The sequence below is a fragment of the Balaenoptera ricei genome, chromosome 7 (assembly GCF_028023285.1).
Source record: "Balaenoptera ricei isolate mBalRic1 chromosome 7, mBalRic1.hap2, whole genome shotgun sequence".
NCBI lineage: Eukaryota > Metazoa > Chordata > Mammalia > Artiodactyla > Balaenopteridae > Balaenoptera > Balaenoptera ricei.
The window spans coordinates 14665947-14691412 of NC_082645.1; the positions used below are offsets into that span (position 1 = coordinate 14665947).

General features: G+C 49.2%; 1 protein-coding gene across 3 annotated transcripts; it reads left to right on the forward strand.

Annotated features, from left to right (window-relative positions):
* Positions 1–7454: 7454 nt before the first annotated feature.
* PROC (protein C, inactivator of coagulation factors Va and VIIIa) lies at positions 7455–15798 on the forward strand. Of its 3 annotated transcripts, none has more exons than XM_059927111.1 (8): positions 7455–7539; positions 8882–9048; positions 10466–10490; positions 10610–10747; positions 10854–10988; positions 12916–13064; positions 13955–14072; positions 15218–15798. In XM_059927111.1, the coding sequence occupies exons 1-8, from the start codon at positions 7470–7472 to the stop codon at positions 15793–15795; spliced, it is 1380 nt and encodes a 459-aa protein (XP_059783094.1). In that variant the 5' UTR covers positions 7455–7469; the 3' UTR covers positions 15796–15798. The 3 variants fall into 3 exon arrangements, with proteins under 3 accessions (XP_059783094.1, XP_059783096.1, XP_059783095.1); XM_059927113.1 differs by having other exon boundaries at positions 7470–7539; positions 10610–10757; positions 10924–10988; XM_059927112.1 differs by having other exon boundaries at positions 7470–7539; positions 8888–9048.
* The last annotated feature ends 9668 nt before the right edge of the window (positions 15799–25466 follow it).

The following is a 25466-nucleotide window of genomic DNA, read 5'->3' on the forward strand; positions in this document are numbered from 1 at the left end:
TGTCCATTTGGCACTAAAACCATTGTGGCTTTCAGCCTCTCTTTTGGGGGTCACCTTTGGGTTTTGTACCTTTCCCCTAACCTTCTGTGAGTTTACCCAATGTAGGACTTTTAGTGCTAAAATCAGGACAGTCCCAGACAAACCAGGTTGGTTGGTCACTCTAGCAAATGCTTGCAGGATCAGGAGCTCAGTCTCAATATAAATACTGTATGACATCACTAATGAGTGAAAAAAAAAAAACAACCAGCTCATAGACTAAGGAAACAGACTGGTGATTGCCAGAAGGTGGGGGCTGGGCGGGGGAAATGGGTGAAGGTGGTCAGTTATAAGATAAATAAGTTCTGGGGATGTAATGTACAGCATGGTAACTATAGTTAACAATGATGTATTGCATATATGAAAGTTGCAATGAGAGTAGATCTTAAAAGTTCACATCACAAGACAAAAATTGTAACTAGGTGAGGTGACAGATATTAACTAAACTTATTGTGGTGATCATTTTGCAATATACACATATCTCAAATCATTATGTTGTATACCTTATATTAATACGTTATATGTTAATTGCATCTCAATAAAACTGCAAAAAGAGAAATGTCTCCATATTAAAAAATCAATTGTATTTCTATATACTAGCAACAAACAATTGTAAATTGTAATCTGTAAAATGCCATTTACAATAGCATTTTAAAAACATGAGTTAAGTAGGGATAAATTTAACAGAATATATTCAAGACTGACGCACTGAAAGCTATCAAACTTTGGTGAGAGAAATTAACAAAGACCTAAAAAAAAAAAATGGAGAGAAATACCATGTTAATAGATCAGAAGACTCAATACTGATATGTCTTTTCTCCCCAGATTGTTCTATAGCATCAACTCAACCCCAATCAAAATTCCAGCAAGCATTTTTTTTGGTAGAAATTGACAAGCTGATCCTAAAATGTGTGTAGAAATGCAAAGGACCTAGAATAGCCAAAACAATTTTGAAAAAGAACAAAGAGGATTTACACTGCCTGATTTCATGACTCACTGGAATCTTGTAACAGTGGTCAAGCAATTAAGACAGTATGATGCAGGCATAAGGAGGAACAGATAGATCAATAGAATAAAATAAAGTGCAGACGTAGACACGTGCATATATGGTCAATTGATTTTTGACAAAGTACTGAGGCAATTCAATGGGGAAATGATAGTGTTTGCCACAAATGGTGCTGGAACAACTAGATATCCATAGGGAAAAAAAAAAAAAGAACCAATCCCTGCCTCACACCATATATAAAAATTAAGAAATTCAAAATGGGTTGGAGATCCAAATGTAAAAGCTAAAACCATAAAGCTTCTAGAAGAAAACGTAAGAGAAAACCTTTGTGACCTATGTGATCTAAGGCAAAGATTTCTTTGGTAGGACACAAAAACACAAACTATAAAAAATATTGATAGTTGGACTTCATCAAAATTAAAAATATTTGCTCATGAAAAGACACTGTTAAGTAATAAAAGACAAACCATCAACTGAAAGAAAATTTTACTTATGTGACAAAGGACTTGTTGCCAGAATATATAAAAATTCTCAAAACTCAGTTTAAAAAATAGGTCAAAGATTTAAACAGTAACATAACCAAAGAAGATATATGAATGGCAAGTAAGCACATGAAAAGATGCTTAACATCATTAGTGATTAGGGAAATAAAAATTCAAGCTACAATGCGATACTACAATTCACCTATTAGAATAGCTAACAGTTAATAAACAAAACCCAAAGAACTGACCACACCAAATGCTGGCAGGATGCCGAGCAGTTAGAACATTTGTATGTTGCTGGTGGGAATGCAAAATAATATAAGCCACTTTCGATAACAGTTTTGCTCTCTTTCTTTTTTTTTTAACAAAAGTAAACATGTACTTACCACATGACTCAGCAATCCCATTCCTAGATATTTGCCCACAAGAAATGAAAACATATACCCACACAAAGACCTGTGCGTGAATGTTCTAGCAGTTTTATTTAATAATAGCCAAGAAGTGGCAAATGGATAACAAATTGTGGTACCTCCGTATAATGGAAACTACTCAGCAATAAAAAGAAACTGCTGATACACACATCAACATGGATAAATCTGAAAAGCTTCATGTTGAATGAAAGAAGCCAGTTTTAAAAAGGCTACATACTGTAAGGATTCCATTTATATGCCATTCTACAAAAAACAACAGAAATCAGATCAGTGGTTGCCAGGGGCTGTGGGTGTTAGAAATGTCCCATTTAATTATTGTGCTGGTGGTTACACTATTACAGACATCTGTCAAAACAAACAGAACTGTTCATTCAAGAAGAGTGAATTTTACTGCATGTAAATTATACCTCAAACCTATTTTTTAAAAAAAGAATGAAATAATGCCATTTGCAGCAACATGGATGGACCTAAGTGAGTCCGTGGATGGACTCACTAAGTGGAGTGAGTCAGCCAGAGAAAGACAAATATCATATGATATCACTTATATGTGGAATCTAAAGAAATGATGCAGATGAACTTGTTTATAGAACAGAAACCGACTCACAGACTTAGAGGGCAGGCTTGTGGTTGCCAAGGGGGAGAGGCGGGGGAGGGATGAAGTGGGAGGTTAAGACTGGCATATGCACGCTACCATATGTAAAACAGATAATCAACAAGGGCCTACTGTATAGCACAGGGAACTATACTCAAGACTCTGTAGTAACCTATTTGGGGAAAAAATCTGAAAAAGAATAGATATATGAATATGTATAACTAAATCACTTTGCTGTGCACCTGAAACTAACACAACATTGTGAATCAACTATACTCCAATATAAAATTTAAAAAAAAAGAATCAATGTGTCCTTGTGCTGTTGACATCATTTCCCCTGGGGGGTTTGATCCTCACCTTCTCTCTGGGATATTTGGGGAGCCACAAGAGAAAATTGTTGTCGATTAATCGATCACCTGTTAAGTCTCAGGCCCACCTTGTAGAAACTATTTGATCCTCATAACAACCACCTGAGGTGGATGCTATTCTTGGCCTCGTTTACAGAGTAGAAATTGGGGCCCAGGGAAGTTAAACAGCCCAGCCAGGAAGGAGCCAAGATGAGGCTTAAACCTGCGTAAGCCTGACCCCGAAGATGAGTTTTTGAACACCCCACTGCTGGATGCCGTCTGATAATTGTGACTTTCTGTTTCCCCCCATACACACCTTTGCTTCTTGTTCCTTCACCTGGGTCCTCACAAATTCAGGGAATTCCCTGCACACAGACGTCCTTCCTGTCTCTCAATCACCTCTGGCTGGGATGCCTAAATTCTGCTCTAGCATCTGGAGTCGACCTGACTGAATTCGGGCCCATGTGGGGTGACTCACACCTGGGAAGAGAAACCCCAGAGTCAGACAAGGTCAGTCATCCGCGCCCACCAAGCCCGGTGAAGCTGCACCTTGGAGCAGCGGTCTGGACCCTTCTGTGGGACCAGAGCAGCGCCCCCTGCTGGAAGCCTGTTGCAGGTGAGCAGAGACGCCGGATTCCAAGCTGCACCTGGACTCTCCAGGTGATGCCAGGCTTTCAGAGCCAGCAGAACTCGGCAATGGCTGGTGGCGTGGACCTTCCCTGCTTCAGGGAGGTGAGCCGGGCCTCCTGCGCCGGCAGCCAATGCGGAGGCGGTGATGCAGGCACCCGCGCTGCAGCGCCCCAGGAGGCCAACAGCAGAAAGGGCAAGAGGAGCCCTCCTGACCTCCGGACGGCCTTCCAGGCCTTTGCGGACCCCAGCACTGGTCACTCCTCCCACTGCAGGCGCTCTGGCTCTTCTGGGTGCCAGTGGGCATCTGGGCTGGTTTGGAAGGGGGTGCCTCGGGCAGAGTCCCTTATTCTTGGTCAGGGTCTGTGGTGGACCCTACATAGACGTCACATGGAGCTGATCTCCTGGGCTAGGCTGGGGAGCAGGTGGGAGGCGAGGAGGTGGTGGGGAAGGGAATATGCGCAGGAGTCCCTGTGAACACACACAGCGCCTGGCACTTGGCAGGCGGGGTGACGGGTGGCAGGCGGTGGAGTGGAGGCGATGCCGCAGACCCATGGGGGAGGACCCTGGAGCAAACACAGGGGTGCAGGAGGCATTTTCACACATTCCTCAGCTTGCAAGCCTCCCCTCTTGCGTGGTCAGGCACGTCGTCTCCATGCTTCCTACCCGAGTCGACAGGACCGTGACTTCCCTTCTCCAAGCAGTGGCCCCAGACCCTACAAACAGCCGCTGGCTCCCCACTTCCTAGAGGCTCCATCCCAAACTCTGTCCCCTCCCCCTCCCCACCTGAGGGCCCTTCCTCTTTTACCTGGGTCCTGCCTGCCCTCTGATGTCCAGCTGAAGCTCTGCGTCCTCCCGGCAGCCTTCCCTGACCATCCCACTTGTGCTGATTTCCCGCTCCTCGGAATTCCATAAGCATCGCCATCCGCACCTGTCACCTGGCCTCCGCCCAGTGGGTCTGCCTTGTTAGACGTTCACCCTGTTCCTCTGGTCTTCTCCAGTGGGCCGTGTGGGCAGCACAAGGGCTTTGTACTTCACAGCCGGGGCACGGTGCTGTACCCCAGTAGGAGGCGTCTGGTTGCAAAGAGACTTAAGGAAAGAGGGGGTTTCCCAGGAGCGCAGGGGGACCACCATGAAGCCAGAGGCAGGATACGCCCCAGTCATGACGAGGTAAGCTGCTACCGCCCGCCCGCAGCCCGCCCGAGACTCTCAGCCTCTGTCTGCACGTTCTACATCTTCCTCCTCATCGGCCTCGTCTGCTTTAGTCTGAAATGTCAGTGCCCAGCCTCTGGCTTCAAAATCTGAGCCCAGGGACTTGCCTGGTGGTCCAGTGGTTAAGACTCCGTGCTTCCACTGCAGGGGGCATAGGTTTGATCCCTGGTCGGGGAACTAAGATCCCGCATGCCGCACGGTGTGGCCAAAAAATTAAAAAATTAAAAAATCTGTGAGTCCAGTGCTCACAGTGGAATAAGGCTCTAATGCCCTACGCCTGGGGGCTGAGGGGGAGAATCTGATGGACTCCTGGGTCAGGGGACTTCCTGGTGCCGTCACCAGAGGCCAGCAGGGCAGGGTCACATGAGCCGTTCAGGGGCTGGGACTTTGAGGAGTTTGGTCAAGTCCTCCAAGGAGGGAGTGGGGTTTGCAAGAAGTGGGGACATCCCCGGTACAGGAAGGAAGATACGGAATAAATGCTCACGGACCACAGGGCCAGGGCAGAGGCTCCAGGTCGACCCCTTTACTTCTGCTCCTGCCCTTTCTGGCAAACCGGTCAAGAACTGACTGCAGCCTTTTCGGAATCCTGTTTATTTTTCTCACTTGCTCACAGAAGTGGCCAAGAGGTGCTGGGAAGACCTGAGTTCTAATCCAGGCCCGCCGCTTACCAGCTCCGTGAATTTGGGCAAGTGACAAAAGATTTCTGAGCGTCATCTGCAAAATCGAGGTTACGGGAACAGTCGTGTGCAGTCGTGTGTGCGTGTGTGTGTGTGTGTGTGGGCTTGGGGGGCAGTTACCAGAGCGGCTGGAGCTGAGAGTTTAGCCAAGTGCTTGGCACCCATGTGGTAGGGACCCTGAGAGGCATATCTTTTCATGTTTTACATCAAACCTTCATGATGTAATCAAGATGGCCGGCCGGCCACTGAGTAATTAACAATGTTTCTTTTCTTTTACGCTGACACATAAAATAGATGCATCTTATAACTAATGGCATCCTAGATTTGGTGAAATATCATTACCGGTTGTGCTGATCTGAGGCAAACTGCAGTATCTCCGGGTAAAAATGTCCCCATCAGCTAAAGGGGGACAATGTCCCTCCTTCAGCCAGCCGCTATGAGGCTAAAATGAGGCCACGTCCGTAGACAGTTTTGACGTTGCCCGGCCCTTCCCTCCTTCCCTCCTGCAGGCACCACTGATGGGCACAGGTGGGCTTGGGGCAGACAGAGCGGTCCCAAGCTGGGAACTTGTTTGTTTATCTGTGGAGAGGGAGGCCTCAGCACCGAGGGCCAAGCAAATATTTGCAGTTATGGATTAACTCGAGGTCCAGGCTGTCATGGCGGCAGGAGGGCGACCTTGCAGTTTCTCGGCGGTCCACCCCAGTAAGTCCCCTTCGAGGCAGGTCTGTGAGGGGGGCCGCGGGAGGGTGAGCAGGGCTGAAGGTGGACTCTTCTAGCCAGGGTCTGAGAGGCTGGCTGGAGCTTGGGGTAAAGGAAATCTGGGCTCTGCCACCGGCCAGGCCAAGGCTCTGGCTGGCATTCCTCAGGCTGGGGTGCCATGGTTCCCAGGGGCCTTCCTCCCAGACTTTGAGGGAAGTGGAAGTCGGCTGAGGGCCTCCAGACCCCAGAGCCATCGCCAGAGGCAGCTTGGAGCCCGGGGCCCTCCAGGCTCCCCACCACAGCCTCACCTCTGCTTCTAAACCCTTTAAACAAATGTCAGAATCAGCCTCAGAGGGAGTCGGCAAAGTGGAACATGAGGTTAGACGGGGAGGGGGGTGCCGGTGGGGAACCCACTCAGCCTGGGGGGCAGCGGGGGCTCCTAGGTTTCCGGCCAGCAGGGCTACCTCTGTGGCCTTGTGGTGCGCCTGGTGGTTTGCGGCAGGGGTTAAGGTTCCAGGCCTGGAGCCACACAGGCCTGAGCTCAGGCACTAGCTCTTCCGCTTCCTGGCTGCGGGTGTTTAATAAGCGATTTCTCTCCTGTGAGCCTCAATCCCCCACTCTGTGAAATGGGGTGACAACATTAATACCTACCTCTCGGGTGGTGGTGAGCCTTCGCTGAGATAGTAGTAGCTCATGCTTACTGAGCATTTGCTATGTGCAAACCTATTCAACAGCTTTATGTAGATTAACTCATTTAATTCTCGCAATAACCCTCTGAGGCAGCAATACAGTTTTTCCATCCATTTTACAAATGAGGCAGCTGAGGAGCAGTTAGGGGTCTTGCCCAACAATCCTGTCCTGGCGCTGGGATTTGCACCAGGCGCTCTGACTTGGTGGCCTGTCCTCTGAACCATGTACAAATTTCTTGAAAGACACCGGGACTGTCCAATAAATGTCAGTTATTATTCTTAACCTGGCCTTTAGCTTAGCAGAGGCGTCACCCCCGAATCCTCACCGAGGGAGGGCAGGAACATTGTGGGTGCACCTGCCCATCACCCTTCTGTGCCGAGTCCCCTTTGATCTTCACCAGGTCACTGCCCCTTCCACTTCCTCTCTTCACCCTGCAGGCTCGGGTCGTGTGACCTTAGCCCCATATAGACAAGGGGACTGAGGCGCCACGTGGGTGTCTGAATAGTGAACAGGGACCCCCTCACCCCAGCTTTTGCCCTGGCGATCAGCACACACAGGAGGCCGGTTCATTCAGCTCCCACCCGGGGCCGGGGGAGGGGGCAGAGCGGGGGGCTGGCGGGGCTGCCGGAAGCTCAGAAGTCCTCCTCAGACAGGTGGCAGCAACTTCAGAATGTGGCAGCTTACAAGCCTCTTATTGTTCGTGACCATCTGGGGAATTTCCAGCACACCAGTTCCTCCTGGTAAGGCCACTCTCCCACCCCCCTCCTCGGGGACCCTCGGGGTCTTCACACCTTTCACCATCTCCCCTGAGCCTCAGGGCGAGAGGAGATGAGAGGCGGACTTGAGGGCACAGGGATAAATTAACTGAGGGGAACACAGCAGCAGGCCGCAGCTCAGGGGCTGAGTCCTGTGGTGATGGCAGGGAGCCCCCGGGGTCACGTCCTTCCTCCTACCTGGGGGGTGGGTCACAGAGTCCCCTGGGGTCTTCCCACTCCACCGCTCCCTCCCTCAACTGTGAGAGCGCCAGGCCCCGCGGCCATGCAAACTGCCCCAGAGCGGCCCGTCCTCCTAAAATGCTCACCTGCTGGCCGCTACCCTGCCCCAACCCCTCCCCTGGTGCCCACGGCCAGGGGACCGGGATGTGGAGAGGAGGAGGCCAGGATGCTGGGGGAGGGGGCCTGCGGGACAGACGTGCCACCTGGTTTCTTAGGCGGCCCTCCCCCCACACCGCCTGCAGCCACCATGGGCTGTTCCTTCCACATACGCCTGGCAGCCCTTCCTGCCCTCCCCCAGCCCCGGTTCCCACCTGCGGTCCTCTTGGCTCCTACGTCCAGACTCAGTCAGGCACATCTTCCCTTCCTGAGGATGCCCTTCCTGGCCTTGGCATCCTCGAGCCTCTCTTGCTCACTCCCCTGCCTTGGTCCCTCCACCCCAGCTGTCCCCCTGCCCCCAAGGCAGACACCTCTCAGAGCCCAGGAGACATTTGGTGATGCTCCCTGGGTGGTAGGTCTGCCGTTGCCCAGGTGTGCCTGCCCTAGGGGAAGGGCGTGGGAAATGCTCCATGAGGGGGCGGGGGAGGAGGAGAGCGCAGGGGGGATGGAGGGGCGGCGTCACGATGGGCTTGCACAAGGTGTATTTGGAGAGCAACGAGACCTGTTTACCGTTGCAGTATAATAATAACAACAGCAGCAGCACGTGGCGTTTGTCACTGGCTGCTCATTTCTGCGCCAGGCACTGTACTAAGTGTTTTACATGATTATCTCATCCTCATTTTTTCATGAATAAACTGAAGTTTAGAGAGGTAAAGACATGGGCTTAAGGTCACACGGAGGTCGGGCTGGGTTCAGAGGGAGGGAGGTCTGTTGGTCTCAGTGCACGCACTGTGAATGGTCAAGTGTCCTGTCCTCCGATGGCCGGCCACCTGCTTCGGGAGGAGGAGGAGAGCAGGGGAGGAGGAGAGGGTATCGGTACCTGGAATTATAATCCCGAGGGACCCAAGACGAAAACCTCCCCAGGGACTCCCCAGCCGGGCCCCCTCACTGCGGGCCCCCCACCAACGCGAGCTCCCTGTAACCCTCCCAGACTCAGTGTTCTCCAGCCACCAGCGTGCCCACCAGGTGCTGCGGATCCGCAAACGCGCCAACAACTTCCTGGAGGAGCTGCGGCCCGGCAGCCTGGAGCGCGAGTGCAGAGAGGAGACCTGTGAATTTGAGGAGGCTCGGGAGATTTTCCAAAACATGGAAGACACAGTACGGCCGCCCGACTGGGTGCAGAGCGTGAGGCTCAGGGGTGGGACCTGGAAGAGCAGCCGGGGGCCCCTTGGGAGTCCTGGAAAGCAGTGGGCACCAGCCCCTTACCCTCACAGCTTGCCAGGGGTGCAGCAGTGGAGTGAACGGCCCTATGGTCTTGGTCAGGGCACATGGGACTCCGAGAAACAGAACTCTGCAATGAGCGTGAGAAGCGTCTGGGGAAGCCTTAGGCTGGGATTCCCACCCAATCCCACTGGAGGTAGTTCAGTCCCCCTTTCCACCTGCAACTGGCCACCACGGCCTCCCCTCTTCTCTCTCCCTCTGATCAGAAGGCCACCACCCCTGCTTCCACCCTGCACCTGCTGACCAGGTGACCCAAGACTCCCTGATGTCTGGGCACACACACTCACTCTGTGCCTTAGATACTCCAGGGGTGAAATCTGACTGCTCAGGGGATCCAAGGAAAGGGTCTGTGTCCTCTCTGGCCCCCAGGGCCCTGTGGCAGTGGCCCTGAGGTGGTAGGATGCACTCGGTAAGCGAGGTGGCTTCCTGATACGAGGTTCAGACCCCCTCCAGCACCCAGAGCTCACTTTAACGACCAGGACCTGGGGGTTGTGCCACCACCTGGATCCCCTTCAAGCTGTCTGTAGGCGTGCCCTTCCCACTCAGCTCTCACGGCTGAAGGGGGAGCTCTGGGTGGCCTCCTCTCTTGCCCTCAGCCACCATCTCCACTGCCTCTTTCCCCAAATGGCCTCCTCAGCAGATGCCAAGATGATTTTCTGCAGGCACAGCCTGGGCACATCACACCCCTCCCGGGCCTCCCCCCCACCCCGCCCAGGGTCTCCCAGGCCAGCAGGGGGGCTTTCGGCCTGGGCATCAAGCAGTGGATCTCAGGGACTGGTGGTCCCAGCCCAGTAGCAGAAGTGCCACCAGAGAGCTGGTTAGAAAAGCAGACTTTCTGAACCGGCAAGCTGTGCCTCACGCACGACGTCCTGCTGCACACTCAGCTCTGAGGACACGGGCTCAGGGAAAGACCAGACGCCCAGCGCCTGGAGGGATGGAGCTGGAAGCAGGCAGAGCACCCTGGCGGGGGGTGGGGGATTGGGGTCCCTTCCTTTGCAGAGGCTGCTGTGGTAGCAGCCAGTGCCCAGAGGACGCTTCCAGCTGCACGGGCGGGGGAGGGGGGGCGCGTATGGGATGTGGGGTGGAGATGGGCAGAGGGGCGAGGAGCCTGGCCTTTCGCAGGGTGCAGCTGCCCAGAGGCTGGGGTTGACCCCTCTTTGTGTGGAAGCCCTTGCCTTCCCTGCCCGCTTAGATGCTGCCTGCCGGACCTGGGCCAGCCCGGGGAGGGGCCCCCGGGGCTCCCCATCTACATAGGTGGGCTGACGGCCCCTGACGCCGCCCCTTCTCTCCGCAGCTGGCCTTCTGGTCCAAGTACCACGGTGAGTGCGCTCCAGACCCCTGGCCGCGGTGCCCGTGCCCCTCGAGGTCTCTGGGCCGCTGGGGGGACGGGGACGCGGCCGGCGGACCCCCGTGATCCCCTCCTTACCCCTCGTCGCAGACGGGGACCAGTGCGCGGCCCCGCCGCCGGCGCACCCGTGCGACAGCCCGTGCTGCGGGCGCGGCACGTGCATCGACGGCCTGGGCGGCTTCCGCTGCGACTGCGCGCAGGGCTGGGAGGGCCGCTTCTGCCTTCAAGGTGAGGGGCGGCGGGCGGCGGGCCGGGGAGCTCCCCGGGGCCGGGGGCGGGGCCGGGCGCGCAGAGCGCCGCGCTCTCTCGGCGCCCTCCTGCCGGTCCCCCGCAGAGGCTCGCTTCTCCAACTGCTCGGCGGAGAACGGCGGCTGCGCGCACTATTGCTTGGAGGAGGAGGACAGGCGCCACTGCCGCTGCGCGCCCGGCTACCGCCTGGGGGACGACCACCTGCTCTGCGAGCCCAAGGGTGAGCCGCAGATGGGGGACAGCGCGGGGCGCCCGGGCGGTGAGCAAGCCACAGTGCCGAGTCCCAGGCGAAGGAGACGGGCCGCCCCGACGGAGAGGGAGGGTGCCCTCGGCGGGTGTCCTGCCCGCTCTTGCCCTCGCTTGCCCGCCTTCCTCCATGGGGCCGCTGCTCACGTTGGGGGCGTCGCCTGGAGCAGGAGCCCAGAGGTAGCGCATCTCCCCAGGCCGGAGCGGATGGGGAGGGCACGCCTCCAGCATCCTCCTCATCTCTCTTGCCGGCTTATTTCCGCCTTCACCTCTGGCTTCTGCGAGGAGAGACAGGAACCGTGATTCTGCCTTCTTTTCTACTTTCCTTTTTATACGTTTAAATTTCTATCAGATTTATATACTTACACAACAGTCGGAGTTTCACAACTCTTACCATGATTTCAGCAGGTTGTTCCTGCGTGTGGATCTTCTTGCATTCACTGTGCAGCGCCCTTTTCATGTGGAAATGGCGTGTCTTCTATCTCTAGGAACATTTCTTTAGTTATTTCCTTGATGGCCTGCCCTGTGCTTTCTCTGTTCTCTCTTTCTGCACCTCCTAATCAGATCTCTTTCCCCGGATTGATCTTCTAGTTTTATTATCTCATTATCTCTTCTATTTTCCATATCTTGGACTTTGTGTTCTTCTTTCAGAGAACTTTCCACAACTCTATATTCCAGTCCTTTTACTGAAAAAAAAAAAATCTTACTATTCCTTTTAAAGTAATTAGACATTCACAGGAAGTTGCAAAGAAATGCCTGGTGGACCTGTTGGCTGGTGGGCTTTCCTGTGAGACCATCTGAAGGCCCAGGTCACTGGCAGAACCCCTATTGCCCAGATTCTTAGGTCTTTAGGCCATTTTCTGAGAGGAATCCTCCAAGCTCATGCTTGGGTGGTCCCAGCCTGGCTTCCAGCCCCCTGGGGAGAGTAGGGGGAAGAGGAACTGGCATCTGCCCCGTCTGCAGATGTCTGCATGACTCCCTCTGGCCAGCCTTGCGTGTCACTCTTTCCTGTGGCGGTGCCTGGAGTCCCCAGGCCTCTGGTTCACCCTCTGCGGAGAATACACCTAGGGTCTTCTGCAGGGGTCAGAGAGGAGAGTCAAGCCACCGATGAGGGGTCGAGACAGAAGCCTAGGGCTCTAGCAGTTTCTCTGACAAGCTCTCAACATTCCTGCTGTAGCCCCACCTGCACAGCTTCTTCAGAGACACATGGAGGCTTCCTGGGCGTTTGCGTTGCCAAGCAGCGTGCTCCCAGCGTCTCCTACTACTGGATGAGGTTTCGGCTTTCTCAGTCGGCCAAGTCAGTTACCGTGTCCCTCTGCTGTCCAGCTTCTGGAATCTTGTCACTGATGTTTCATCTCCATTTTCTGTCACTATGCAATCCCCCTGCTGATGGTTTCCCACTGCTTCTTGCGAGTCTAAATCTCCCAACCCAGCCTGAATGGCCCTGGCCCACCTCCCAGCCCTCAGTTCTGCTCAGTGCTCTCTCCTCTGGGCTCAGGAGCCATTCGGAGGCTCTCTGGGCATGCCCACCTCCTCCTCCCCATAAGTCCTTACCTCTGTTAGGAGCTCGGCAGTGTCCCAGCACGAGACCTTACTTGTGCATCTCAGGGATTACTCCCAACAGCCCTGGGGTGTCCCAACTCTGAGAACTTTAACGACCTGCCTAAGGGCACACCGCTAGGTAGAGATGCTGCTTGGTCTGACTCTTGCCATTAAGTGGCGCTGTTCGTTACCCGACTGACCAACCTGAGGGGCTTTGCAAGTTGATAGAATTGAGTGTCTGGGCATCATTTATCCTACAAGGCAGCAAAGGAGGCTGCTGGCAGGAGGGGGACAGAGATGGGAGGGCAGTCTCGGGAACAGTGCCCAGCGGGCACTCAGCAGCCTCCCCCTGCCTTCAGTGACGTTCCCTTGTGGGAGGCCAGGGAAGCGAATGGAGAAGAAACGCAAGAACTTGAAACGTGACACAGACCAAGTAGACCAAGAAGGCCAACTAGATCCACGGCTCATCAGTGGGCAGGAGGCCGGATGGGGAGAGAGCCCCTGGCAGGTGAGAGGAGAGAGAGGCAGCGGCTCACCAGCTGGGTCAGGAGTCACTGCGCCCAGTTCCCGCTCAGGAGGCACCAGTGGGAAGGGAAGTGCAGCCTTTGCTTGGGGGGTGGGGGGGGTGGCAGTGCTAAGGGTAGAGGGTTCCAGGGAAAGATGGTTCTAACCCGATGGGAGAGGGCAGGGTGGGGTGGGCACCGGGGACTGAGGGGGAATATGCAGGAAGGAGAGGTATAGCTTTTAAAAAGAGCTGGAAAGATAATGCTCTGCTGGTGGTATTGGAGGCAGAGACCTGGCTGAGGGGAGCAGTGTTTTGCGTGGGAAAGGGCTGGGAGGCAGGGTTGACCTCTGAGTACCTCTCCAGCCCCCCCATGGGAACTAACACTTATTTGGTCCCCATCTCTGCCAGGCACTGGGGTGGGGGGATTGCCCAGAGATCAATAAGCAGGAGACTGGCAGGTCTTGGGGAGCTCACAGCCCCCAGGAGGTTCAGGCTCCTGAACACTCGGCAACCCAATGGGACCAGAGCCGGCCAGCAGGACAGGGACAGAGGGAACCCGGAGAGGACTCCCAAGGCAGCCTGGGGGCCCCAAAGGCTTCTCAAAGGACTTGAGGACCAGCCTGAGCCCCCGAGGGTGAGAAGAGCTCTCTGGAGGCTGCTGAGGATGATTATAGGAACAGCACAGGCAAAGGCGGGGAGATACCCTGGAACAGGCAAACTCCACCAAACATGCAGGAAAGAAAATGCCAAAAAAGTCCACGCGCGTGTGACCAGGGAACCCAGGGAAGACCTATTTATGCAGCTAGTGCCCGGGGCTGTGCTGAGACCGGGGGCCCTGACACGGAGCTGCCCGAAGGCCGCGTGGTGCCGTCACTGCCCACCCCCCATCACAGGTGGTCCTGCTGGACTCGAAGAAGAAGCTGGCCTGCGGGGCGGTGCTCGTCCACGTCTCCTGGGTGCTGACAGCGGCCCACTGCTTGGAAGACCGCAAGAAGCTCATCGTCAGGCTCGGTGCGGGCTGGAACCAGGCCGGAGGGGTGGCCCAGAGGGCTGGCCGGGTGTGGGGAGCCTGGTCTCCGGGGTCCTTGAGCAACAGGACACCAGAGCCGCACAGAAGGCATCTGGGGGGAAGAGGCCCGTGTGCTCCCTCCCCGCCGCTCCTGTGGCGGCATTTTAGACACAGTGACACCAGGTAGTTTGCATGTAAGGGCTTCTCTTCGAATCTGGTGCCCAGGTGCTTACACACGTGTGTTTGCCAGTGAGGAGGTTGCACACATACTTGTGTCTTCGCTCTCACTATGTGGAGTGGCTGTGTGTGTGGATCTGCGGCACCCTGGGGTGCAGAGACCCAGAAGGCATCCTCAGGGCCACGCTTCCCACAGATGGACAGGGATGGACTGCGCGGGGGGCCCTGGCATCTGGCACAGCAGCCAGCTGGTCCCCTGCAACAGCCCGGGGCTCCCCGAGCCTAGGCCCCACTCTCTACCAATTTCTGGGGGGCAGGGTTCTCTCACTCCAATCTTTATGCAAAAAAAAGAAGGCAAAGATATGTACTGAGAGTGAATGACCAGATTCACACACCCTGCCTTCACGCCCAGCACAACCAGAGGCCAGTGGCCTCCAGCGGGGCTGGGCTTGGAGGCAGAGCCCTCACCCCCCCTTTCCAGGAACCAACAGCCTCGCCTGAGAAGACCTCGTGTCTTGTATGTGGTCCAGATCTTTCCTCCCTGGTGGAGCCTGTGTCCGGCTGGCCCTCCTCTCTGGGTCCTGCTATTCCTGCCCCGCCCCCATCTCGGCAGGTGTCCCATGTTCTCTCTGCGGCTCTGGTCTGTGTCCCAGGTCTCCAGGGAGCTTCAGGCTTCCCTGCTGACTTCCCACCGCTGGTCACTTCCCAGGCCTCACTGCTCCGTCTATGAGCCAGTCCTGAATTCAGACCAGCGTTGTACCCCTTTAGGACTGACACTCACGGGCTGTTACCCTTGATAGGGACCAGAGGCACAGCCCCGTGGCCCAGGACAGTGCCGGGCATACGCGGTGACCACTCCTGCGATCCCTCCACGAGGGCCTGCAGGAGCATGGCAGCCACGTTGGCTTCAGGGGGCCCCAGGGGAGCGGGGCTCCCGCAAGCCCACTGTGACAGCCCCTCTGCCCTGCAGGGGAGTATGACCTGCGGCGCTGGGAGAAGTGGGAGGTGGACCTGGACATCAAGGAGGTCTTTGTCCACCCCAACTACACCAAGAGCACCAGCGACAATGACATCGCCCTGCTCCACCTGGCCCAGCCCGCCACTCTCTCGCAGACCATTGTGCCCATCTGCCTCCCAGACAGTGGCCTGTCGGAGCGCGAGCTCACCCAGGTTGGCCAGGAGACGGTGGTGACAGGCTGGGGCTACCGCAGCGAGGCCAAGAGAAACCGCACCTTCGTCCTCAACTTCGTCAAGGTCCCCCTGGTCCCGCACAACGTGTGCGTCCTGGCCATGCAAAACAAGATCTCCGAGAACATGCTGTGCGCTGGCATCCTGGGGGACCCGCGGGATGCCTGTGAGGGCGACAGCGGGGGGCCTATGGTCGTCTCCTTCCGCGGCACCTGGTTCCTGGTGGGCCTGGTGAGCTGGGGTGAGGGCTGCGGGCGCCTCAACAACTACGGTGTTTACACCAAAGTCAGCCGTTACCTCGACTGGATCCACGGCTACATCAACCCTAAGGAGGCCCCCCTCGAGAGCCAGGTGCCTTAGCATCTCCCCTACTTGTGTCTGGACCCCAGAGGACACCCTTGGACGGGGGCTGGGTTGTTGAATGGCCAAGATGTTGGACATTAAAAAGGGCATGCCTCAAGCACAGCAGCTATGGCTCTGTCTGTCTTTCCAACCCTTTTCTGGGCTGTTCTGGAGGGAAGTATTTTTGGAGCATCTACTGCACGCCCCACACTTTATGAACTGAATCTTATAGCAACTACTCTGTGGGGTAGGGAGGAGAAGACCCAAGGTTTGTGGCATCTAAAGCCGGTAAAATTTGGGGGAGCTCGCTTTATGAAAAAGAATAAAAAATGGGACTACAAAACTGGGAGAGCCCCTCCCAGGGCTTTGGAAGGGGCCTGTGTGAGTCAGGGGTCCTGACAGTAAAGCCAGCTCTGAAGGTAGAGACTGCAGCTCATATTATGGGGGAAGAAACTGAGCTTCAGGAAGGTTTGCATTGTGGAGCCAAAACTCAAACTAGGTTTGACTCCCAAGCCAGGGCCCTTCAGGCCATCCCCCACTCTTCCTGCTGGCTCTGGAGGCCAGCATCGGCCTGTGCGGGGAGGAGCCAGAGACCCAGAGGGGTTGGTTCAGCCCAGAATGAACTCATGCTGTAGGTGGGGAAGCTGTTTAAGAACAATGCCACACAATCGTGAATAGCGGTAAGCTATTGACTCTGTCTTGACCCGGCCTTATAGGCATAACTGGATGAGCGAGAGAAATCAGTTAGGATGCACCCGACAAAAGGGGAGAGTGGTGAGACAGATCCGAGGCAATTAGTCTAAAGTCATTAAATTAGTCTAACCCTCCGTGTGCCTCGGCCAGTCACTTCTGTTCTCTGGGCGTCAGTAAAATGAAAAGATTAGATTGAGAGCAGTGGTTCTCAACCTTCACTGTACTTTAGAATCTCCTGGGGGCTGGGGGTGTGGGTGAGGGCTTTCAAAGACATCTACATCCAGTTTCACCCACAGAGATTCTGGCTTAGATGATTTAGGGTGGGGAACCAAAACACTGATATTTTTTAAACTCCCCAGGTCATTTTAATGTGTGACTAGGGGTTGAAAGCCACTGGACAAAAGGAACTTTAAGGACCTTTTCTGCTTGTGGTGCCAAGATGCTCAGGGCCAATGAGGATAAAGAAAGTACAGCACAAATCAGTCAATGGTACAGGAGGCCTTGACTTATGATTACATCCTGCTTGTTGGAACCACAGCTGCTGCTTATAGACCGGGGGGGACACCAGGACCCACTGAGTTCTATACGTGCAACACAAGGAAAGAGGCATGGCTGAGAAGGAGGCTGCAGGATCTGTCTCCTTAGGGCCTGGGAAAGGGTAGGTGGGACTGCTTGGAGGTGGAAGGAAGCCAGGTCTGGGGCTGGAACCATCTGCTGATCAGTGCCTAAGGCCAGTGTCCCCAACACTTGCAGTGGGACATGATGGATTGAAAGAGTGACAGCATGCTGAGGTCTTTGCCCTTGTTAAAGATTCCCCAGGTGAGTCTCCTGTCAAGGTGGTAAACTAGTGTGGGAGAGAGAACTTCAGGCATCCCAGCCTGAAGAGATCTGCTCACCTGCTCTCCGGTGAAACTAGTGAAAATTATTAAAACAAACAAACAAATAAACAAAGTCTCTGGAAACGGTCCTAAGAGCAAACAAAACAAGAACAAAAATACAACTTTTAAACCAACATAAGAAAACTTGATCTGTCCGCAGAAAGCAAAGAAGGAGAATAAAAGTAAATGAGCAGCACGTAAAAATCAATGGTATTTCTACATGTTAACGATGAACATGTGGAAGCCAAAATTAAAACCACAATACCACTTCCAATCACTCTAAAGAAAATGAAGTACTTAGATATAAACATAACAAACATGTACCAGATATGTGTGATGACACAAAATGCTAATGAAAGAAGTTAAAGAAGACCTAAATACATAGAGAAACAATGGAAGCCTCAACACAGTAAAGATGTCAATTTTCCCAAAATTGAGCTATAGGTTTAACACAATTCATAGAAAAATCTCAACATGATTTTTTTGTAAACAAGCTTACTATTTTATATATATATATATATGTTATATATATGGAAAGGCAAATGACCTTGAGTAGCTAAAACACTTTAGAAAAAGAAGAACAAATTAGGAGAAATCATTCTACACAGTGTCATGGATTATAATCTAACTACAGTGAACAAGATTGTGTGGTATTGGGGGAGGGAGAGACACATAGCTGAATGGAATGGAATAGAGAATCCGGAAATAGACTCACACAGCCATGGCCATCTGATTTTTTTACAAAGATGCAAAAGCAATTCGATGGAGGAAGGAGACCCTTGTCAACACATGGTGCTGGTACAATGGGGCATTGACAGGCCAAAAAATGAACACAAAAATTATACAAAAATTAACTCAATATGGACTTACATATAAAAACTATAAAATGAAACAAGAAGAAAGTACAGTTAATGGAAACTATGGAGTAAGATGGAAATAATAAGGATAAATGTAACTGGGTTAAACTTATCAATAAAAACAAAGAACTTTCAGAATAAAAAATAAACCTGACAATATATTATTTACAGACAGCATAAAAACAAAAAACACTGAAAGACTGAAAATGATATTAGAAATTCCACATTGATTTGAATGAAAAGAAAGCTAAGATAGTGATTTTAATAACTGATAATATGGCAATCAAGGAAAAAATATCACAAACAACAAGGATGGACATTAAATACTGATAAAAGAATCAATCATGTATAAAGGTATAATCATGATAAAATAATATATGCCTCTAACAATATAATCTCAAAATATTTATAAGCCAACAATTGACAGAAGTGCAGGGAGAAATAAGCAATTGTATTTGGAAATTTAAAAGAACTCTCTCACAACCAATAAACAGATTAAAAAATAAATGGATATATAGAAGATTTTGGACAATAAAATTAACATGCTTTTTTTTAGCCTGCTAGGAGCATTTACAAAAATATACTGGACCATGAAGGAAGCCTCAATAAATTCCAGGGGCTCAATGTGATATAAAACATATCCTCTAGTAAAAAGGCAATGAAAATAGAAATTAATAACAAAAAGTAGTTTTAATTTATTTAGACCCTCCCCTTTTTTTCTTGATGAGTCTGGCTAAAGGTTCATCAATTTTGTTTATCTTTTCAAAGAATTAGCTTTTAGTTTCATTGATCTTTCTATTGTGTTTTTTAAAAAGTCTCTCATTTATTTCTGCTCTGATTTTTATGATTTATTTACTTTTACTAACTTCGTGTTTTTTCATTCTTCTTTTCCTAATTCCTTTAGGTGTAAGGTTAGATTGTTTATTTGAGATTTTTCTTTTTCCCTGAGGTATGCTTGTATCTCTATAAACTTCCCTTTTAGAACTGCTTTTGCTGTATCCCATAGATTTTGGATCATTTGGCTTCAGGTATTTTTTTATTTCTTCTTTGATTTTTTCAGTGATCCATTGGTGAGCATATTGTTTAGTCTCCACATGTGTGTGTTTGTGTGTGTGTGTGTTTGTAATTGATTTGTAGTCTCATAGTGTTGTGGTTGGAAAATATACTTGGTATGATTTCAGTTTTCTTAAATTTACTGAGACTTGTTTTGTGGCCTAGCATGTGATCTATCCTGGAGAATGTTCTATGTGCACTTGAAAAGAATGTGTATTCTGCTGCTTTTGGATGGAATATTCTGTATATGACTGTTAAGTTCATCTAATCTAATGTATTGTTTAAGGCCAATGTTTTCATATTGATTTTCTGTCCAGATGATCTGTCCATTGATGTAAGTGGGGTGTGCAAGTCCCCCACTATGACTGTGTTACTGCCAGTTTCTCCTTTTATGTCTGTTAACATTTGCCTTATATATTGAGGTGCTCCTATGCTGGGTGCATATATATTTACGATTGTTATATCTTCTTGGATTGATCCCTTGAGCATTACATAATATCCTTCTTTGTCTCATGTTACAGTCTTTTAAAGTCTATTTTGTCTGATGTAAGTATTGCTGAATGGATGAAAACTCAAGCCTCATCTATATGCTGTCTACAAGAGACACTTCAGCTTTAAGGACACAGCATAGATCGAAAGCAAAGGGATGGAAAAAGATATTCCATGCAAATGGAAACCCCCCCCAAAAAAAAATTATAAGCTGGGGTAACTTTACCTATATTAGACAAAATGGACTTTTTTCTTTTTTGGCTGCACTGCATGGCTTGCAGAATCTTAGTTCCCTGACCAAGGATCGAACCCATGCCCTCTGCAGTGACAGCAGGGAGTCCTAACCACTGGACTGCCAGGGAATTCCCAGCAAAATAGACTTTTTAAGACAAAAACTGTAAAAAGGTCATTACATAATGATAAAGGGGCCAATCCAACAAGAGGATATAATGTTTGTAAGTATTTCTGCACCAACATTGGAGGTCCTAAAGATATAAAGCAAATATTAACAGACCTAAAGGGAGAAAGAGACAGCAATAAAATAATAGTAGGGGACTTTAATACCACACTTTCATTAAAGTAATAGATCCTCTAGACAGAAAATCAATAAGAAAACATTGACCTTAAACAACACATTAGACAAGATGAACTTAACAGATGTATACAGAGTATTCCAACCAAAAGCAACAGAATACACATTTTTCTCAAGCGTACAAGTGAACATTCTCCAGGATAGGTTACACATTAGGCCACAAAACAAGTCCTAATAAATTCAAGAAGATTGAAATCATACCAAGCAGATTTTCCAACCATAATTGTATGATACTAGAAATCAATTCCAAGAGGAAACCTGAAAAATTTACAAATATGTGGAGATTAAACAACATGCCAATCAACAACCAAGGGGTTAAAGAAGAAATCTAAAGAGAAAGCAAAAAATACCTTGAGACAAATGAAAATGGAGATACAAGACACCAAAACTTGTGGATGCAGCTTTTAAGAGGGAAGTTCATAACTAACTGTACACCTTAAGGAACAAGAAAAAGAAAACCAAACAAAGCCCAAATTTAGTAGAAGGAAGGAAATAACAAAGAATGGAAATAAATGAAACAGATACTTAAAAAAATAATAGAAAAGATCAATGAAAATTAAAGCTGTTTTTTTTAAAAAATAAATTTGACAAACCTTTAACTAGACTGCCCAAGAAGAGAGAGGACTCAAATAGATAAAATCAGAAATGGAAGAAAAGACATTACAACTGATACTATAGAAATACAAAGGAGTATAAGACACTACTATGAACAGTTATTCAACCACAAATTGGACAACCCATAAGAAGTGGATAAATTCCTAGAAACATATAAACTACCAAGACTGAATCATGAAGAAATAGAAAATCTGAACAGATCAATTACTAGTAAGGAGATTGAATCAGTAATCAAACCCCCCCCAACAAAGAAAAGTTCAAGGCCAGATGAGTTCACAGGTATCTCTACCAAACATTCAAAGGAGAATTAATAACAATCCTTCTCAAACCCATCCAAAAAACTGAAGAGAGCACTTTCAAATTCATTGCATGAGGTCAGCATTACCTAATACCAAAACCAGACGACACCACAAGAAAAGACCATTACAGACCAATATCTCTGATGAACACAGATGCAAAAACTTCAACAAAATATTAGCAAACTGAATTAAATAATACATTAAAAGGAGCATACACCATTATCAAGTGGGATTTTTTTTTTTTTTTTGGCCATGCCATGTGGCATGTTGGATCTTAATTCCCCAACCAGGGATTGAATCCACACCCCCTACACTGGAAGTGCAGAGTCTTAACCACTGCACTGCCAGGTTAAGTCCCTCAAGTGGGATTTAATTCCAGGTTGTAAGAATGGTTCCATCTGCAATTCAATCAATGTGTCACACCACACTAACAAAACGAAGGATAAATGATTATCTCAATAGATGCAGAAAAAAGCATTTGACAAAATTCAATATCCATTTATGATAAAAACTCTCAACAAAGTGGATATAGAGGGAATGTGCCTCAACATAATAAAGGCCACATATGACAAGCCCACAGCTAACATCATACTCAGGAGTGAAAATCTGAAAGCTTTTTGTTTAGATTTGGACTAAGACAAGGATGCCCACTCTCACCACTTTTATTCAACATAGTATTGGAAGTCCTAGCCCCAGCAATTAGGCAAGAAAAAGAAACAAAAGGCATCCAAATTGGAAAGGAAGAATTAAAACTGTTACTATTTGCAGATGACATGATATTATATATAGAAAACCTTAAAGACGTCACCAAAAAAAAAAAAAAAAAAACTGTTAAAACTAATCAACAAATTCAATAAAGTTGCAGGATAGAAAATGAACATACAAAAACCTGTTGCTATTATATATACTATCAGAAATGAACTATCAGAGAAATTAAGAAAACGGTCCCATTTATAATGTATCAAAAAGAATATTTCTTAGGAATAAATTTAACCCAGGAGGTGAAAGACATGTACACTGAAAACTATAAGACATTGATGAAAAAAACTGAAGACACAAATAAATGAAAAGATATTCTGTGCTCATGGATTGGAAAAATTAATATTGTTAAAATGCTCATACTACCCAAAGCAATCTACAGATTCCTATCAAAAATGAAATTCCCTTGGAAATTCCAAAGACATTTTTCACAGAAATAGAAAAAAAAACCCCAAAAACTTCCTAAAGTTTGTATGGAACAACAAAAGAACCCAAATAGCCAAAGCAATCTTGAGAAAGAAGAACAAAGCTGAAGGCATCATACTTCCTGATTTCGAACAGTATGGTATTGGCATAAATACAGACACAAAGATCAATGGAATAGAATAGAAAGCCCAGAAATGAACCCACAAATACATAGTCCATTAATTTATGACAAAGGAGCCAAGAATACACAATGGGGAAAGACAGTTTCTTCAATAAATGGTGTTGGAAAAATTGGACAGCCACATGAAAAGAATGAAACTGGACCACTGTCTTATACCTTACACAATATAAATTCAAAATGGATTAAAGACTTTAATGTAAGACCTGAAACCATAAAACTCATAGAAGAAAACATAGGCAGTAAGCTCCTTCACATGAGTCTTGGTGATGATTTTTTTGGATTTGATACCAAAAACAAAGGCAAGAAAAGCAAAAATAGGTGGAACTACATCAAACTAAAAAGCATCTGCACAGCAAAGGAAACAATCAACAAAATGAAAAGACAACTTACTGAATAGGAGAAAATATTTGCAAATCATATATCTGATAAGAGGTTAATATCCAAAATATGTAAAGAGCCCATACAACCCAATATCAAAAAACCAAACAATCTGATGTAAAAATGAGCAGAGGATCTGAATAGACATTTTTCCAAAGAAGACATACAGATCGCCAACAAGTACATGAAAATGTGCTCAACATTACTAAGCATCAGGGAAATGCAAATCAAAACCATAATGAGGTGTCACCTCATATCTGTTAGAATGGTTATTATCAAAAAGACAAGAAATAACATGTGTTGGCAAGGAGGTAAAGAAAAGGGAACACTTGTGCACTGTTGGTGGGAATGTAAATTGGTGCAGCCACTATGGCAAAACAGTATTGAGGATGTTCAAAAAATTAAAAATAGAACTACCATATGAGCCAGGAATCCCATTTCTGGGGATTTATCCAAAGGAAATGAAAACACTAACCCGAAAAGATACACACACCCCCAGGTTCATTGCAGCATTATTTACAATAGCCAAGACATGGAAACAACTTAATTTCCATCAGTGGATGAATAGATAGAGAAAATATGAGACAGGTAGGTAGATAGATAGATAGATATGAGATAGAAATATAAAATGTGAGATACACACACACACACACACACACACACACACCATGGGGATGTAATGTACAGCATGGTGACTATAGTTAATAATATGTATTGTGTATTTGAAAGTTGCTAAGAGAATAGATCTTAAATGTTCTCATCACAAGGAAAAAACATTGTAACTGTGTGGTGATGGATGTTAACTAGATTTATATATACTGCAAATATATACAAATATTGAATCATTATTTTGTACACCTGAAACTAATATAATGTTATACGTCAATTATATCTCAATAAAAAAATAAAGACAAAAAGAAAAGGGAGGGAATTAGGAAGTATTTTATTTTAAGCTAATAAATTTGAAAACATACATGAAATAGATACAATACTGAAAAAATACAAAGTACGAATGCTGATGCAAGAAGAAAATTGAAGTGGTGAAAGCCATTCCCACTTCCCCTCAAAAGCTTCAGCCACATGTTGTTTTGTGTGTGTGAGTTCTACCAAACTTTTTAAAAAATATTTATTTATTTATTTATTTGGTTGCATTGGGTCTTAGTTGCGGCAGGCGGGCTCCTTAGTTGCGGCAGGCGGGCTCCTTAGTTGCAGCTCACTGGCTCCTTAGTTGCGGCATGCAAACTCTTAGTTGAGGCATGCATGCGGGATCTAGTTCCTGGACCAGGGACTGAACCCGAGCCCCCTGCATTGGGAGCGTGGAGTCTTTACCACTGCACCACCAGGGAAGTCCCTAAGAAACTCTTAAAGAACAGAAAGTTCCCATCTTAAACAAGTTTGCTCCCCAAAATGAGCAAAAGGAGCAAAACAGTACAACAGGTGCGCAGCTCATTTTACATTTAGTGCCTTAGTCATTTCCCAGTTTATGGCCTAGGACTCGCTGAGGTAAGCGCCTCCCTCCCCTCCTTTCCTTCATGCAAATCCAGGACTGATGGTCACAGTAACTAAAACCTTTTCAGAGAAGGGAAAGGTCAGCCAAGGCTGAAGTCAGCTGTGAAAGTGGAAGAGTTCAGTTTTCCAGTGGAAGCTGGCCAGGCAGAGAACCCCACGCTGGGGATGCTGGAGCGAGGGGCTGGGGGTTCTGCCTCCTAGGAGCCCTCCAACCCAGCTTCACCTGGAAGGACAGATGGGAAACTGCTGACAAAAGTGAGGCCAAAGGACCACAGTGAGCTGGGGGGAGACCGCAGGGCGCTGGCAGGAGCTGGGAGGCAACGGTCCCAGGAACAGGTGGGCCAAGTCTCAGGGGAGGCCAGGAGAGCCTGGGTGGCAAGACGGGCCCCAAGAGCTGTCCCGGGAGAGGCCACAGGTCAGGGTGACGGTGGCCGTATTGAATACTTTCACTGCAGCTGACCGTGTGATGGAAATCTCACGGCAACCAGAGGGGCGAACTGCTGACTGTCCCCGTTTTGATGAGGAGGAAAGAGGCTAGAGGGGATGCCTAAGTTGTCCCTATCGGGGGAGTCCGTCTGGGGGCGTGGCTGGCTCCAAAGTCCCTGCTCTGTCCTCTGTGACACGGCCAGGTCGCAGGTGAAAGAGGAGTCGTGTACGGTTGGGCAGTGGCAGGACCTGGGCTCTGTCAATATTTGGGATGGTTCAATCATTAGCCAACTTCAGCCTTGTCCCTTGGCAGACTCTCCAGGGCAGGTGCTGGGCCAGGCCTGGCCCTGGCTGCAGCCCTTGGAGACTGGTGCCCTGAGCCCACGCTGCCAGCCCGCTGGGGGACTCCATGGGGCTTCTCCAGGGTTGGACATGGAGGGGCAGGCAGGTGGCAGTGCCCGCCCTCCGCTCTGGAAATTTCCCCCGTGGTTGGTGGTATCCCCACCTGTCCCCACCCACAGGGCTAGAGTCCTG

Bases quoted from the DNA above. Each gene is read 5' to 3' on its own strand.
- PROC (XM_059927111.1), top strand. From the start codon at position 7,470: ATGTGGCAGCTTACAAGCCTCTTATTGTTCGTGACCATCTGGGGAATT. The intron at 9,049-10,465 runs GTACGGCCGCCC...TTCTCTCCGCAG, and splicing joins TCCAAAACATGGAAGACACA to CTGGCCTTCTGGTCCAAGTA. The intron at 10,491-10,609 runs GTGAGTGCGCTC...CCCTCGTCGCAG, and splicing joins CTTCTGGTCCAAGTACCACG to ACGGGGACCAGTGCGCGGCC.